This window comes from Notechis scutatus, chromosome 3 (assembly GCF_049901735.1).
Source record: "Notechis scutatus isolate UNSWTSFEM ecotype Mainland chromosome 3, rNotScu1.2, whole genome shotgun sequence".
NCBI classification, from domain to species: domain Eukaryota; kingdom Metazoa; phylum Chordata; class Lepidosauria; order Squamata; family Elapidae; genus Notechis; species Notechis scutatus.
In genome coordinates this window covers 33,175,671-33,192,752 of record NC_142011.1, presented here as the reverse complement: position 1 = coordinate 33,192,752, position 17,082 = coordinate 33,175,671, and the positions used below count along the sequence as shown (strand labels likewise).

The 17,082-nt window shown below is 37.9% G+C and overlaps 1 protein-coding gene across 1 annotated transcript; it reads left to right on the top strand.

The window, feature by feature from the left end:
• The first annotated feature begins 3,605 nt into the window (after nucleotides 1–3,605).
• CHMP4B (charged multivesicular body protein 4B) lies at nucleotides 3,606–14,857 on the top strand. Its single transcript, XM_026681680.2, has 5 exons — nucleotides 3,606–4,057; nucleotides 7,703–7,880; nucleotides 8,506–8,620; nucleotides 11,015–11,141; nucleotides 12,588–14,857. Exons 1-5 carry the CDS (start codon nucleotides 3,862–3,864, stop codon nucleotides 12,653–12,655), a joined length of 684 nt encoding a protein of 227 aa, XP_026537465.1. The 5' UTR covers nucleotides 3,606–3,861; the 3' UTR covers nucleotides 12,656–14,857.
• Nucleotides 14,858–17,082: the final 2,225 nt, after the last annotated feature.

The window sequence follows — 17,082 nt, the reverse complement described above, 5'->3', positions numbered from 1 at the left end:
CTGCCTGACCATGGAGTGTTCTTTTACGTTAGGTCTTTTTGAAGTGGCATTTTTCAAAATGATCCAAAAGAGTATGTATCCTTTTGAATTCTCTAGATGCAGTATTACAAAAATGAGATTGGGAGGAACAAACGATCCAAAATCAAGTGAAACATTTAAGCCATCAGCACAAGATCTATAGGTCAATGTCAACCCAAGAGGGAGGTTGAAGACCAAACACATTCAACCTAAATTATTGGTATCAGATTATGCCCAATATTAACCTGTTATGAATGAGTTAATCTGCTTAACTCATTCTTTGCATCACTCTTCACACAAAAATAAACTATAGCCCAGGGGTCTTCCAGGGGTCCTCCAGTCATGTTAGCTCAGGAATTCTGGGAGTTGAAGTCCACAAGTCTTAAACTTGCCAAGTTTGAAGACCCTTGCTATATAGCCCAACCTACCAAAAACATAACTGTAAAATACAGACTAGAAATAAAAATTAAACAAGAAAATGGTAAAGAGAACACACGTCTGATTTTGATGAATTCACTGGGACCTGACTGATTACACTCCAGAGTTCTGAAGGAACTCAAGCTAACATCAATATGTGAAAAGATACTGGAAAATATAATAAAAAACAGATCTATGAACATCTTAAAACAAATACTGTAGTTATAACTAGAAGCCAGCACAGGTTTGTTAAAAACAGGTCATGCCAAACCAATCTTATTTCATTCTTTGACAAAGTGACTAAATTAGTAGACCAGCGAAATGCTGAGGACATAGTATACTTAGACTTCAGTAAGGCATTTAACAAAGTATGCCACAACTTACTTCTTGGTGAGAAAAATGTGGCATAGACAGCATCATCACCAGATGGATTTGTAACTGGCTGACAAACCATACTCAATGAGGAGTCCTTAAAAGTATTACATCTGCATGGAAGGAAGCAATGGGGTATCACAAAGTTCTATTTTAGGCCCAGTACTTTTCAATATCTTCATAAATAATTTAGTTGAGGGAATAAAAGGGGAACTCATCATATTTGCAGATGACACTAAACTGGCAGGAATAGCCAATCCCAGAAGACAAGCTCAGAATCCAAAAAGATACTGACAGACTTGAACAATGGGCCCTCCAACAAAAAAGGTAGAAGTAAAGAATAGGCAAAACCTGGCTCAAAAACAAAAACTTGTACTGGTGGTCAATCACTTAAACATGAGGCAACGGTGCGGCAGCAGCCAAAAAAGCTTATATCCTTGGTGGTATAAACAGAATGAAAATCACCTGAAGTATTAGTACCACTTTATAAAACCTTAATATAGAATAGGATAGAATACCTTTACTGTCATTGCATTCTACAAATACAATGAAATTTGAAAGACCATACCTGAAATACTGCATCCACCACATTACAAAAAAGATGTTGAGATTTTGGAAAAAGTGCAGAGAAGAGCAAATAAGATAATTAAAGGCTGGAAACTAAAACATTTGAAGCAGTTCTAGGATTGGGTATGACTAATCTAGAGAAAAGAAGGACTGGGGTGATATGATAGCAATATTCCAGTATTTGAGGGCTGCCACGAAGAAGAGGGGGGCAACTTATTTTCAAAAGCACCAGAAGGCAGGACAAGAAAAATGGATGGAAAGTAATCAAGGAGAAAAGCAAGCTGGAATAGAGGAGAAACTTCCTAACTGTGAGAACAGCTTGTTTTCAGAAGTTGTGGGTGCTTCATCACTGAAGTTTTTTAAGGAAAGACTGGACAGCTACCTATCTGAAATGGTATACGTCTCCTGCTTGAGCAGGTATTGAACAAGAAGACCTCCAAGGTTGCTTCCACCTCTATTCTGAATTTTAAAAAAACCATAAAATAAAATCAGTTTTTTAAATTTATTATAGTTTAAAATATTTTAAAATACAATGAGTATTTCAGTACTTTCATCCTTTTTTATATCAGGGGTGTCAAACTCACATTCTCACGGTGTCCTTATGTGATGTATTGGATCTTTCTCCCCCTTCGCTAAACCAGTCATGGGGGGCATGGTCAGTGCATGTCACATCCGGCCCGCATGAGGCCCTGCTTTATATCATTCTCCTTAATCAATTTAAGAAAAGAACCAATCCCACTTGCATCAAGTTTTTCCTTTTCCTCACACTGAAAAAACAGCCATTTCAGGCTTGCTACGTGTGAGGTGAATCTGTTGTTTGGCCTTGTGGAAACAATTTAGGCTGGTGTTTTCTATGTGTTTTAGACTTTTAATACTGACCAGCATACTAGTGATTGTGAGAGTTTATTAAAACATCTGGAAGATAGTGAGTTACATATTGCCAACTTAGTCTATGGACATAGCACCTCTGCCTATTGGATTTGTAGGAAAGCAGCATTGTCAGTTGAACACTAGGAAGTCAGCAGAGAACATTTGGGGTCATTGTTCTCTTTCACATCTACTACTGTCTACACGTCTGGCAGCTATGAGGAATGAGTAATGTTACAATAACTATTTTTCAGTGGTAGTTTTGATACCAAATTCAAAGTTACAGACAATTCAATGTCTGCAGTAATGACAAATTTCTCATGATTTGATTGATATTCACTTTCTCATGGGCTAAAGTCAGCACACAGATATAGAGGCCACAGCCAAAATAACTTAAAAGCAGCAGGCTATTTGCAAAAATTAATAAATACAGTACAGAAAGTAACTAGCATTTTGATTGTTTAATTACTTGTTGATGAGTGGTAGAAGGAACAGTTGAAAACCTAGCTAATTTTCCACTGGTGTATGGTTTGACAGAGCAAAAAACATACATGCATGAAAAATATACATAATATTCATCAGATTTTCCTGATAGATTTACACAGCATAGATATCAATGGATAATGTGTACCAGAGTCAGGGGATTATCACTTTTCATTTCAATTGAACTATACAGTAATATAGTACAGTACTGAATGAAGAAAATCTTTTTTTCTGAAGCAGCATTGATGGCAGAACATTAGAGCATACCAACAAAACGGCCCTTTGTTGATTGAAGGCGAAAATATTTTAAAAGTTCCATATTCTCAAAAGTCAAAGTCATGTTGATAGTCAAATGAAATGGGCAAGATAGCATGTTTGGAAACCCTTACATAAAAACCAGTGAAATGGTCTAGAAAAAATACACAGCAAGCAAGGGCACAAGACATAAGCATCAAGAGCATCCCTTTTGTTTCTTTTAAAAATAGTATTCTCTCAAGCCTCAGAAAAAAACCCGAGAAAAGTCTTTTAAACAAACGCCGTTTTTTTATAAAAAAAAAAACACCTCTTTGAAGCACGTTATTTATGTTGTGATATCTGGCTGCTGTATGAACGGAGAACTTCAAAATGCATACATAAAAAAACGAGGCTACTAGTCAACGATTTTATGGATGAAACTATCACCGCGACTCAGAAACTGACGACAGTGTGCAACAGCATCCCTTCTCGAGCAACACTACAATTCCCGGCAGCCTTTGCTGCTTATTTACACCCACTTGAGCTGAGAGGCAGACGGAGGTGGGCGGGGTTACCGCTGTTGCCACAGCTCCACGAGTGACGTATGGGATAGTGGGCAGTTCTACTCCGGGCCGTGAATCAGTCGCGGGGGTGGGGGGGCGGCACTTGGGGTTGATGCGCTGCCCAGGGCTGGTGTAAGAGAGGGGTCAGTGTCGGGCCTTTGGCCTGTGCGGCTAACTAACCCGGCTGACGGTTCGAGGGGACCGCAGGGGATCACCTTTCTCTGCCACGACCACCTCTGCATCTCGGGAGCAACCAGCATCCTCCTCCTCTCCCTCTTTTCCTTACTTCCTCCGGGCTGGGGTTCTCGGTTCGGTCCCTCTCCTCGCGTGACGTCCAGCCATGTCCGGGCTGCTGGGGAAGTTGTTCGGGATCGGCCCGGGGGAGAAAGGCGGCGGGAAGGGCCCTTCTCCCCAGGAGGCCATCCAGAAGCTTAAAGAGACCGAGGACATGCTGGGTAAAAAACAGGAGTTCCTGGAAGAGAAGATCAAGCAGGAGCTGTTGGCGGCCCGCAAACACGGCACCAAGAATAAGCGCGGTGAGTCCGGCTGATCGGAGCCATGGAGGAATCCCATCTCGCGTTTGTGGGTGGACTCGGATGAACGCCCTCCTTGGATGGTCAAGCGAGCGGGTAGGGTAGTATAAAAGGTGGACCGTGTTTTGTGTTTTTACTCGGGAGTAAACCTGTGCATCTTATAGGTAGGTGAGTAAACATTTGCATCTTTTAGGTAGGTGAGTAAACCAGTGCATCTTTTATGTACACAGAGCATTTGCACCAAGACAAATTCCCTGTGTGTCCAATCACGCTTGGTGAATATAATAAATTATTCTATTCTATTCTATTCTATTCTATTCTATTCTATAGGTAGGGTCAGAATTGTGGATATTGTAGGCTTTCTCCAGCTGCCCCTTTGGCCTCAAAAGTTATGGGATGGAATGGTTGCAATCGAGAACGATTGCAGAAACAAAATGCACTAACATCAGTTAGCACAGAAGAGCAAAATTTTTGAGAGAAGTTTCTACTGTTTCTGAAATCCGTGATTGAGGGAGCAACCTTTGATTGTAAGGTGCAAGTCTCATAATGAAAAGCACCCTACTTAGAATGGTTCTTTTATTCACATCTCAATAGTATCATGAGTGTAGGATGTTCAAATAATTTTGAAGGGACCTCCCCCCAACTCCAGTAGCATCCATATAAACACTTTGAATTTTTAGAATCTTTTGCTTTTAGTTGATTTGTCTCATATATTATCATTGGTGGCATCTCATTTTTGACCATATTCATTCCTAAGCATTAAGTCTGTTCGATCTAGTGGTTAAGGTATCAGGCTAGGAATTGGAAGACTGAGTTATAGTTTTGCCATAGGCATGAAAGCCTGCTGGGTGACTTTGGGTCAGTCACTCTCTCTCAGCCCAACCCACCTCACAAGGTTGTTGCTGTGGGAAAATAGGAGGAGGAAAGAGTGTTAGGTATGTTCATCGCTTTGAGTTATTTATAAAAAATAAATGCATGATAAAAAATAAATAATAGGTGCAAATTGTTACTAATTTGTCTATTCCAATTATTTCCAATAATATCTCTCTCCCTACCATCCCTCCCAAATTAAATTCTGCTATGATATGGATCAGGTATTGAAGTAGCCTGAGTGGGAAATGAAGGCAGTGGTCCCCAACCTGTCTGGCTTGTGAGCACAGCTCCCTTTGTGTAAGTGGCAGGCTTACGCAGCCCAGGGTTGGGGGACTAAGGGAATAGTTTGGATTCATGTAAAATTATACAATATTTTGTATGTCTCTGCTCAACTTGAGTTGCCTTGATCATATTAGAGACCTACATGGATTTTGTAGCTTAATGACTTGCCACTTAATTTCACATTGATAAGTTAAAGTTGAATCATGTCATAGTTAAAAGTAAAAGTTTCCCCTATCCACTCATCTATGACTCTAGGGCAGTGGTGCTAACCCTTCTGAGTTCCTGTGCCAAAAATCGTGCGCGCACATGCCAGCACCCAGAAGGCAATGCACCCCCCCATGCCCCCTGCATCTCCCCTGCCACCCCCTTATCTGCACATCCCAGCTGATTTCGGCCCATTTGAGGCCTTTTTCAGCCTCCCAGAGGCTCGAGGAAAGCCTTTGCAGGCCCAAAAATGGGCCTGTTTCATCACTTCTGTTATTTCCGGAAATACAGGAAGTGACAAAATGGGCCTATTTTGGGGCCTGCAAAGGCTTTCCTCGAGCCTCTGGGAGGCTGAAAAAGGCCTCAAACAGGCCGAAAATCAGCTGTGAAGCACGCACATGCGCAGTGAGGTAAGTTTGCCTGCAGCTTGCCTGCTGGCACAAATGGCTCTGTGTGTCACAGGTTCGCCATCACGGCTCTAGGGAGTGGTGCTCATCTCTGTTTCTTAGCTAAGGAGCCAGCATTAGGCCAGCATGACTCTATGCTGAGAACACTGTTACCTTCCCACTAAAGTGATAATTACTTATCTATTCACATTTGCATGCTTTCAAACTGCTTAGGTTGGCAGGGGCTGGGGCAAGTAATGTGGATCCATCCATGGCGCTCAGGTCTTGAACCTAGAAAGGGCAGTCGTGTTGTAGAGGGTTCAGACTTATTCTCATAAACTCCACAAGGTAAGACTAGAACTAATAGGATGAAACCTCAAGGATGTGAACATTAGGAAGAACATTTTGATGGTAAGAACTCCAGTCAATAGAATAAGTCACTACATGGACTTCTTCCCGTTCACTGGAGATTTTCAAATAGAGATTGATAGTCACTTATAAGACTGATATAGTGCATCTTGCAGTGTAGAGTAGGGTAGATATGATAATGATGATGTTCCTTCCACTCTTATGATTCTATGAAAACACGCATCGAGGGAACAAATTAGACAACTGGATTTTTTGCTGGTTCTGGTTCCATGCTTAACATTGTTTTTGGTTTTTTTCGGAGACTCTGTTTCACTTTAGGGGTTGCTTATATGCAAGCATGGGTTGTCACTCAATGCCTGAGAGTGCAGTATTATTTGGATTGTAGCATGGGTTGTATATTAATAAAGTGCTTGAATGGCTTTAACTATGAGTTGTGAGAACTAATGATCTATATTTTTGGATGTCTTTTAATATGTCTTTCCTGGAAATTGATGAGGCTTTATCGATTGCTTACTGATTTGATTAGGTAATTCAGTCTCCCCAAAGCCTGGCTTTATTTCATCAGTTGAGCATCTCAGACCAAATGCATAGATTCTACTGATAAATAATACTTGTTTGTTTTCTCAATGGAAGCTGGAAGCATGTGGCTGGGCATTATGATCTGTGGGATTCCTATATAACATGATGTTTATTGTCTATTGTGTAATTTTTTGTGATGTCAAGAAAGTGAGCCTGTTGTATAAATAGGTCAGAACTAAGGTTGATGGTAGTGTAAGTTAAGATTTTGATGGAATTTAATGAGAGAGTCAAGTAAATGACAGCCTCCTCCCAGCTATTTTAGATACCATAGATAGAATTCTAATTCCTGTTTTCCCATTTGTACTTTCCATTAACACCAGTAACTCCAGTAAATATATAGTTTTAGTTTTAGTTTTTTTTCTTTTTCTGCTCCTGGTTTTGAGAAAAATGGACTGAAGGTTGTTCAGCATGCCTATTTGAGTTCCACTGAATATCAGTCTGTCAATGCTATGAATCAGATCTAGTGGGTTTTTATCCTGGAGTTAGATTTAGAATTAATAAGTAAAATTTATTTGCCTTGGAAAGGCATTTCACTTCTTTAATCTCAATTTGAATTCTAACTGGAATAAATCCTTATTGTATTGCAAATAATTATAGTAACTCATCTTCATAAACTGTTCAGTCTAATATTAAAAGAATTTAAATTAAATTAAAAGGACTTAATTTAAATCAGTGTTGAAATGATTTGAATATAGGTTTCCAGAAATGCCTGGTTGTTTAATTGATCTCCAAGATACTTACCTGAATGGATGAAACTTAGCAAATTGGTCTCTTACCTGCCTCTTACCTACCTCTTATTATTAATAATAATAATATTAATTTTGAAGTTTGCAGCAAAATAAAGAGAAGCAATTGTGAGCACACATTTGAAGTGGTTTTATATTCTGGATAGCATTCTAGCAGAGACAGTTGTAGAGGCACATTATATATCATGCTTTGTGTTATTTTTATCCAGCTGCACTCCAAGCTCTAAAACGAAAGAAGAGATATGAAAAGCAACTTGCTCAAATTGATGGCACACTCTCCACAATTGAATTCCAGAGGGAAGCCTTGGAAAATGCTAATACCAACACTGAAGTGCTCAAGAATATGGGTTTTGCTGCAAAAGCAATGAAAGCTGCTCATGATAACATGTAAGATATCCTTCTTATTGGTTTTCTGGGGGGATGAGTACAAAGCAATGATTAGGATCTGCAGTGTTTTTGGTTTAATTAATGCAAGACATTTTTGACCATTGTCTAAAAAATCAATTTTTAAAAATTTCAGAATTTATCCAGGGAAAACAGATCACAAGTTTTAGAATTCATATTCCTTACCCGCAAGTGTCTGAGTACTATAAAGCATTGTGAAATTATTAATGTGCATCATTACTGAATAAGGCAAAGAAATGCTAATTTTGCTTAATAATTACCAATCCCTTTGTTTTGGAAATAATTTAAACACTTATTATCGCTGGCTTCTGTGATTATTCATAAATGCATTCTACTCTGTATACTGAAATCATTTTTCATGTAGCATAAAAGGCATTTAACTTCTTTAATCTCAATTTGAATTCTAACTGGAATAAATCCGTATTGTATTGCAAATAATTATAGTAACTCATCTTCATAAACTGTTCAGTCTAATATTAAAAGAATTTAATTTAAATTAAAAGGACTTAATTTAAATCAGTGTTGAAATGATTTGAATATAGGTTTCCAGAAATGCCTGGTTGTACTTACCTGAATGGATGAAACTTACCAAATTGGTCTCTTACAGGGATATTGACAAAGTAGATGAACTCATGCAAGATATTGCAGAACAGCAAGAATTAGCTGATGAAATTTCAACCGCTATCTCCAAGCCTGTAGGAATTGGTGAAGAATTTGATGACGTAAGAATAAATAACTAAAAATAATTTCATTCTGTGTCAGACATACAGTGGTTAGAAAGCTCAGTGATTTAAAATAGGGCTAATTACTCATGAGTAATTCATTAACATGGTTTAGAAAACATTGTACATGCTGATGTGGTCACCTGGTAAGAACCATGGTTGTTAAACCATCTTCACTCTTCTTAATCTCTCAGTAGAATTAGAATTCTTTTATTGGCCAAGTGTGATTAGACACACAAGAAAGGTGTCTTGGTGCAAATGCTCTCAGTATACTTAAAAGAAAAGATACATTCGTCAAGAGTGAAGAATCATAAGGTACAACACTTAGTAATAGTCATAGGGTACAATAAGCAATCAAATCATACTAGGAAACAGTCAGTATAAACAATAAGGATACAAGCGACAAAGTTACAGTCATACAGTCACAAGTGGGAGGGGATGGGTGATAAGGAGTGATGAGAAGAGTAATAGTAATAGTAGTACAGACTTTGTAAATATTTGGACAGTGTTGAGGGAATTATTTGTTTAGTAGAGTGATGGCGTTCAGGAAAAAACTGTCCTTGTGTCTAGTTGTTCTGGTGTGCAGTGCTCTATAGCGTCGTTTTGAAGGAAGGAATTGAAACAGTTTATGTGTGAAATGTGAGGGGTCTGTAAATATTTTCACGGCCCTCTTTTTGACTCGTGCAGTATACAGGTCCTTGATTGAAGGCAGGTTGGTAATAATTGTTTTTTCTGCAGTCCTAATTATCCTCTGAAGTCTGTGTCTGTCCTGTTGGGTTGCAGAACCAAACCAGACAGTTATAGAGATGCAGATGATAGACTCAATAATTCCTCTGTAGAACTGTATCAGCAGCTCCTTAATCTCCCAGTAGCCTTCAGTATCATCAAACATGATATCATTTTGGGTTGGCTACAGGGCCTGGGGCTGGGTAGCACAGTTTTGTGCTGATTCGTCTCCTTTCTCCGTGGCTGGTGTCACTTGAGTTTATAGGGAGTGAGAAGTCCAGCCCTCGACAGTTATCATGTTGTATGCCATAGGACTTGGTACTTTCTCCTCTCTTTTTTAACTTGTTCATGAAGCTGCTGGGTGAAATCATCTGTCACCATGGGTTGAGATATCAGAAGTACGCTGACAATACCCAACTTTATATTTCCACACTTGGTGACACAAGTGATACTGTTGCTGTCCTCTTGCGGTGCTGGAGGCCGTGAGGGCCTGGATGGGGGACAAGAGACTGAACCCTGGCATGACTGAATGGCTTTGGGTGCATAGGGCCCCGAGATCTTTGTCACCCCACTCTGGATGGGGTGGCACTGCCCTAGATGGCTCTGGTCTGCAACTTGGAGGTTGTTCTGGACTTGCAACTCCTCAAAGAGCAGGTGACAGTTGCAGCTAGGAGAGCCTTTGCACAACTTCAGGTTGTGCGCCAGTTGCAGCCTTTCCTGGATCCGGAGTCCCTGCACTCAGTCATTCAGGCCCTAATCATCTCACAATTGGACTATTGTATGGCACTGTACATGGAACTATTCTTGAAGAGCCTATGGAAGCTAAAGCTGGTGCAGAGTGCAGCAGCACGAATAGTTCTTGGGGCCCAAACAAGAACCCATGTAACATCAGAGCTTCACAAGCTACATTGGCTTCTGGTTGGCCGCCGGGTAGAATTCAAAGTGTTGGTAATCATTTTAAAGCCCTTCACCGCATGGGTCCAGGCTACTTGAAGGACTGTCTCATCCCACTGGGGTCGGCCCATCCCACCCATGCTGGTGGGGGAAGCATGCTGTGGGCGCTGTCAGCCCAAGTATTCTGGCCGCCGGGGTCCAGGAGAAAACTATTCTCTGCCATTATGCCTGTGCATAATGCCATTATTATCTTGCTCCCTGGAGTAAGGTTGGCTCAAACTTTCCTGACCTTCTGTAAGAGCCTAAAGGCCTGGCTCTGCCAGTTATCTTGGGGCTCCAATGCAGGAGCATCATAGTGGAAGTGGCTGATAACAACAGATCTCACCTCCCCCATTCTATTCCTGCTCTCCTCATCTTTAATTGAACTGTAGTGTTTGGCTTGTATTAATTTAATGTTTTTACTGTATATAGTTTTATCTTTTATGATTGTAAGCTGCTCAGAGTTGCCCTGTGGTAAGGTGGATGGCCAATAAATGTTATAAATAAATAACTATAAATAAACAAATTATTGTTTTATATTGGGAGTTGCTCTGAATTACTGTGGAGCTGGATGGTGCTCAAATCCAACATATTGTGAGACTCTGAGAAGATCCAGTTACATCCAGTGGTTCATAAAAATACATTAAAACTATTTTTTCCCTAATACAATATTAGTAAATGTGATTACAGATAATAATACAAGCAATGATTTTTTTCTCACTTGTTCCATTACAGGATGAGCTGATGGCTGAATTAGAAGAACTAGAGCAGGAAGAACTGGATAAAAACCTATTGGAAATCAGTGGTCCAGAGAATGTTCCACTACCCAACGTGCCCTCTATAGCTATACCTTCAAAGCCTGGTAAATGTTGGAAAGCGATGTCATATGACAAATGTAGTTGCTGAACTATATACTGTTATGACAAATGTAGTTATGACAAATGTAGTTACTGTGCTATATGCTGTATGTACTCATATATACCCTATTTGCATAATTTATTTTTAAACAGTATTTACAAGGCAGAAATCCACCTCCGCTGTGCTGTCGCCACTGCTCAATTTATTTAAAAAAATATCTTGCTGTATCTACATCTAACGTTTGTTTTATCGGAATATCTAATCTCTTTTCCAATAACAGTTTTATAGAACTATAAAAGTACATAGTAATGATACTAAGCTGGCAGGTATAACCAACACCCCAAAGGACAAGTTCAGGATCCAAAAAGATATTGACGGATTTGAGCAATGGGCCCTATCCAACAAAATGAAATTTAATGTGGAGAAAAGCACGTTTGTATACCTGGGTAGGAAAAACCATAGTTACAAGTATAGATCAGGCGAAACCTGGCTCAAAAACAGTAACTGTGAGAGGGAGCTTAGAGTCCTAGTAGACTATCAGTTAAACATGAACCAGCAGTGTGCGGCTGCAGCCCAAAACGCTAATACAATCCTTCGTTGTATAAACAGAGGTATAGAATCTAAATCACATGAAATATTAGTACTGCTTTATAAAGTCTTAGTAAGGCCACACCTGGAATACTACACCTCATTACAAAAAAGATGTTGAGACTTTGGAAAAAGTGCAAAGAAGAGCAATTAAGATGATTAAAGGCCTGGAAACTAAAACATGAAATACAGTTGCAGGGTTTAGGTTTGGCTAGTCTAGAGAAAAGAACTAGCGAGGACATGATACCAGTATTCCAGTATTTGAGGTAGCTCCCACATTTTCCAAAGCACCAGAGGGCAGGATAAGAAACAATGGATGGAAACCAGTGAAGGAGAGAAACAACCTGGAATTAAGGAGAAAGGGTGCTTCATTACTGGAGATTTTAAGAAGAGACTTATCAGTCACTTGTCTGAAATGGTATAGGATCGCCTGCTTGAGCCAGGGGTTGGTCTAGAAGATCTCCAAGATCCCTTGCAGCTCTATTCTGATTGATTGATCTAATGTTATAAACTACACAGTGGAAATTTGAGATTAGGACAATATTACAAATTGTGACTCCATGACAAAAAGGTTGTTATGCCATTAAAATGGTTCTTGGAAATACAAACTAATTGTAGACTGTATAATATAAAACATTTGTTATAATACAAGTAGTGAAATCTTACGTTTTCACCTGTCAATTTTTTTCTTTCTATTAATTTAACAACAGGTTTTGCATAAATTTCTAGTTTCATTCATTCATCATAGCAGTCTAATGATTTTTCTAACTTATAGGGGTTTTTATACCTTGCACATATGTGGTAATTAAATCAGTATTGAAAGGAAAATGTTTAATTCTGTACTCTTGTGCTTTGCTTCTAGCTAAGAAAAAAGAAGAGGAAGAGGATGATGACATGAAAGAGCTTGAAGCCTGGGCTGAAAACATGTAACTGTACTAGCAGTGAACTGGATAAATAATTGGGACTGGTCACCTGTTGCTAAAGGTGCACATATACTTGGGAGACTTCATTAAGTGCAAAGTCTTTTATTTCTTTAAGCCCCAAACTAGGAATTACATTCTACAGAGCATGGTTTGAACAAAGTAAACAAAAGTGTCCAAGGAGGGCACCTGTATTTATACAATGTTGAATTCCTTTAAATAATAAATATTATTGGCCAAACACTCCAATATTCCGCTTCTGGACTTAGCTAATGCCATTGCTGGATCCTCATCTTTCAGAATTCTGACTATGTTGAGACCTGGGATGTAAAAGTGGTAACTTAAGTTGAATGAAATTTTTAGAAGTCTTGTAAAGCATTACAAAATGAAAACTCATAAGCCATTATTGGTTTACTGTGTTTAGATGTACAGTTGCCTTAGGCTTTTAGTACTTTAAAGTCTGTATTTATATTGGCAACACTGAAATGCCTCTCATCATGACACTAAACTCGGTCACTTGGTGAAGTGGGTTTGGAATGATAAATTATTTTGTTATGGAAATAAATTAAATTTACACTTCTGTTCTAGCTGTACACTTTTCTATATAGCACTTGGATGTTTGCTATTTGTGACACCCGATAGCCCATGCAGAAACAAACATACATTTATTTTAAATATGAATGAACTGTACTAAACTGATTTTCATATTGTCAGAACGATGTGTTCATTTGTGTATATATTACAAAAGTTTGAAAACATGTTGGATTTTCTTCCAGTTTATTTCTTAGTTTTTCCTTATCATTCTCTCAAAATCTGCCTTTGAGATAGAAATATTGTACAGATATTCCAAGTATCTCCTCACAAGCTTTTCTTTTTTTTATTTTTCAGAGCGAATAATCTAGAAACAAATATATTTGAGAATTAAGCAGTATTGCTGGAAAAAATTTGAAATTCACCTATTTTGAATGGTTTACTGTGTCTGATTATCTACCTTTTGAACTTTTTTTTCTATGTGAGGTTTCATAACGAGGTCTAAGAGAAACTTGGTGTCAGATCAAAAAAACAATTCCTTCATAATAATATAATGAAAAAATATTTTTCAGTTTGTATATTCATATATTTTACAGTTATGTCAGTTTCTTTATATGAAACTGAGTGCATGCTCACATACATTTCATAAATGCATTTAGTCTATACCAAAGTGCTACCAAATCCCAAAGCATCATGCTTGATCCTAATGCTGGCTAATCGTGCCAGTTTCTTTGTTCTCTAGTATACCAGAATCTTAACTTGAAAATTTTACAAGGCTGTAATTGAACGTAATATTCTGAAAGGTAAAAACAGAAATGCAACAATCCTTTGGGGGTTTCTTTGGAAGCAACATATATTTTTGAAAATCCTAAAACAGATAATTTCATTCTTGGTATTGCTAAGGAAGTATCTGCATACTAACCATCTCACAATTGCATTTGAGTATGGTTCTCCATATTTATCTCTTATGATTTTTAAACAATTCTTCAGTGTTCTCAAGATTGTGAGCCAATTTTCTCAAGGAAGAAGATTACGGTATGTACTATTATACTGAAGTACTGCTTTCCTCTATATGTTCTTACCCCATGGTGGCGGCAAAGTGGAACTTACTATGATACTCTTGGTTTTCAAAGTAACTGCAATTTTGTATAGTTGTCTTGAATAGAGACATAATGGCCTTGAGGGTTGGCTGTAATGCAGTGCTGAATTACCAATTCTCAACAGCTGATTCCGTGGTTCATTTTCTCGAATGTATTTACTGTAATTCACTTTGTCATTTAAGATTATCGCCTCATTGTCAACCCTGAATGAACAGTCCTACAGAGCTTGTGTGAGATTTTTTTTTAATGAACTCCAGGTCTATAAGAATTCTAATTGATAAAATGGTTTATATGTCTTGCTTCTATGGAATAAAGCAGAGAATGACACATAGATCTAGCTTTTACAGCTCTTCCCACAATCGTGTTTTCTTCTAATAAAGATTCACTGGATTATTTTTATTAGAAAAGTAATTAGAAAATTTACAAAAACTAAAATTTAAACAAATGTAAAAGCTGTGTCACAGGCTCATTTTTGTTTGGTAAACGGGGTGGATTGGATTTTACTAACACAAGATACTTTATTGCTGAGCAGTTATAAAAGTACTGTGAGATCAACAAAAATAAAGCCTTTATTAAGTCTATCATACCCTTGTGCCTATCTTATTCTTGCTTCCTACACCTCAGGGTTTTTTTCTATTATTCTGGAAATATTAGGTGCTTAAGTACATTTTCTGCAGCTTCAGATATTATGTCTCTGCCAGCTTTCAGTTTGGAAGCATACTATAAAGCAAGCTGTTGCACAATCTCTGCAAAATTTATGACTGTCCCTTTTGTATGTTGCTAAGTCAACTTCACCCACTCTTTTTTAGCATTTGGACTCTTCTCCACAGCCTCTTCCATCAGAGTTCTGGATCTGATGTAAATGTGTAGATACTTGCAGATGTGTGGCTATGGCTTAGCTGCTAAAGGATTCACTTAGTGGCAAATTTCAGTTCCGCTGGACTGTTGTTTTTCTATTCTTTCTGTTATTGTTGCTTTGCCTTTAACCAGACTGTAGCTGCCTCTTCTTCCTCTGTTGCCCCCAATTTGCCAATTGCTCCTTACTGTTCCTATCCCCTCCACCCCCCTGCCCTGGCTGTGGCTTGATTTTTTTTACTTCTTTCTTCCTCCCAAACCCAGGCTTGCAGCCTTGAAATATGCACTTAAAAGCAGAACTGGTAATATTTTCTGCACCCTCCTGCTTTTATTGCAATTCCTTTTAACACCAACTGTCCAGCTAGGAGACGGAAAAAAGGAGAGAGATTCATGGAGGTTCTAGGAAGCCATGTAGCTTAATGAAGGAAAAAGGAGGAGGAACAAACTTGCTCCTTTTAGAAGCTCTGGTTCCCCTCTCCCACTTCTCCCCCACCCCCCCAAAAACAGCAGAAAAAATACAAAATGCTGTTCTTTCAAAAGTATACTCTCCTTCAAAAACTAATGGGAAGGAAGGATTCACATCTTCCAGATTTTTGTAGATGACCTGTCTTCCACAGTCTTAATAGCCATGCATATGCTTACATATTAAATGCATGTTATGTTTTATTCTAGATGAGGAAAGTAATATTTTATCTTTTTAAACTGCTATACAATAGGTATAGGTATACATGTATATAAAGAGTTCTGTATAAAGTAGAGATACCTTTTAAATCAATCTATTAGTATGTTTTGCCCAATATTTACAGTGTTCAGAGCTCTTCCACTTCGGAACTATACATGAGTTCACCACTATTAACACTTTGGCAACTACTTTTATCAGACCATCATCTCTCTCATCTTCTAATTGCCACAATAAATAAATATTGAAATTCACCATGAATTTTCCTGTTTCTTTGATAGACTCCTAATTTGTCAATCTGCTTAGTTTCTTACAAACAAATTGTACAGTAGAAGTGCGTAGAGATTCCTCCCTCCATGTTTAGCTACTATCAACCCAAAGTGATGTTTAGTTACTATCAATCAAAAGTGATTACCAAACATTTTTCATGAGTGTTAACAAAACAATTGGATAATACAATATGTAATTTCATAACTTTAATAAGTGTAGATAAAAAATGAAATTGTAAATGTCACCATTCTCAAGTATGCTATTTATCTGTGAGATTTCTATAAATGATATGAAGTGAAAAGATCAAGTTGTTGATTCTTTATATTGATCAACAATATCCAAATTGATCAATCGGTTCTATTGTCTTACAAGTCCAAATACCACTCTAGATTTTGCTTGCTGCTTAGAAATGCTCGTAGAGTTGACATTATATCCTTAAATATTTTATTTTGTGCCTTTCAGTTTGAGCGGTGTTTATGAAATTTGGCCAAGAAAAAAAGTATTTTATAAAATATATGTAGTATTGTATTTCAGGATCCATTGAAAATCAGTCTTAATTATTGCACAGATTCAAAGAGAGAGAGGGAGGGAGGGAGGGAGAGGAGGAGAGAGAGAGAGAGAGAGAAAGATTGAATTAAAATGCACTTTAAGATATGACAATATTTTTAAGGGATTATCTCCATGCCTGCTGCTCTGTGTTCTTGAGAGCAAATAGATTATTGCTTCAAGAAAATAAACTACCGTAATTCTTTAATTCAGACAGTAGATGTGAAATACTGTTTTTTGAACACTGGGTGGCAAACTTGCACCATTCCACATAAAATTTCATGTTGGTGTAAAGTGGAATGAGGAGAAATAATATTTTTTTAATGTTGCTGAAATTTCTTAAGTTGAGTTATTTTTAAGAAAGATAAGTTTTCCCAAGTCCACTTTTTTAATGTAGAATATTATAATTTAAATAGATCACACTACTGTTTGTCAAGCAATATAAGTAATATGCAT

Bases quoted from the DNA above. Each gene is read 5' to 3' on its own strand.
- CHMP4B (XM_026681680.2), top strand. From the start codon at position 3,862: ATGTCCGGGCTGCTGGGGAAGTTGTTCGGGATCGGCCCGGGGGAGAAA. The intron at 8,621-11,014 runs GTAAGAATAAAT...GTTCCATTACAG, and splicing joins TTGGTGAAGAATTTGATGAC to GATGAGCTGATGGCTGAATT. The intron at 11,142-12,587 runs GTAAATGTTGGA...CTTTGCTTCTAG, and splicing joins AGCTATACCTTCAAAGCCTG to CTAAGAAAAAAGAAGAGGAA.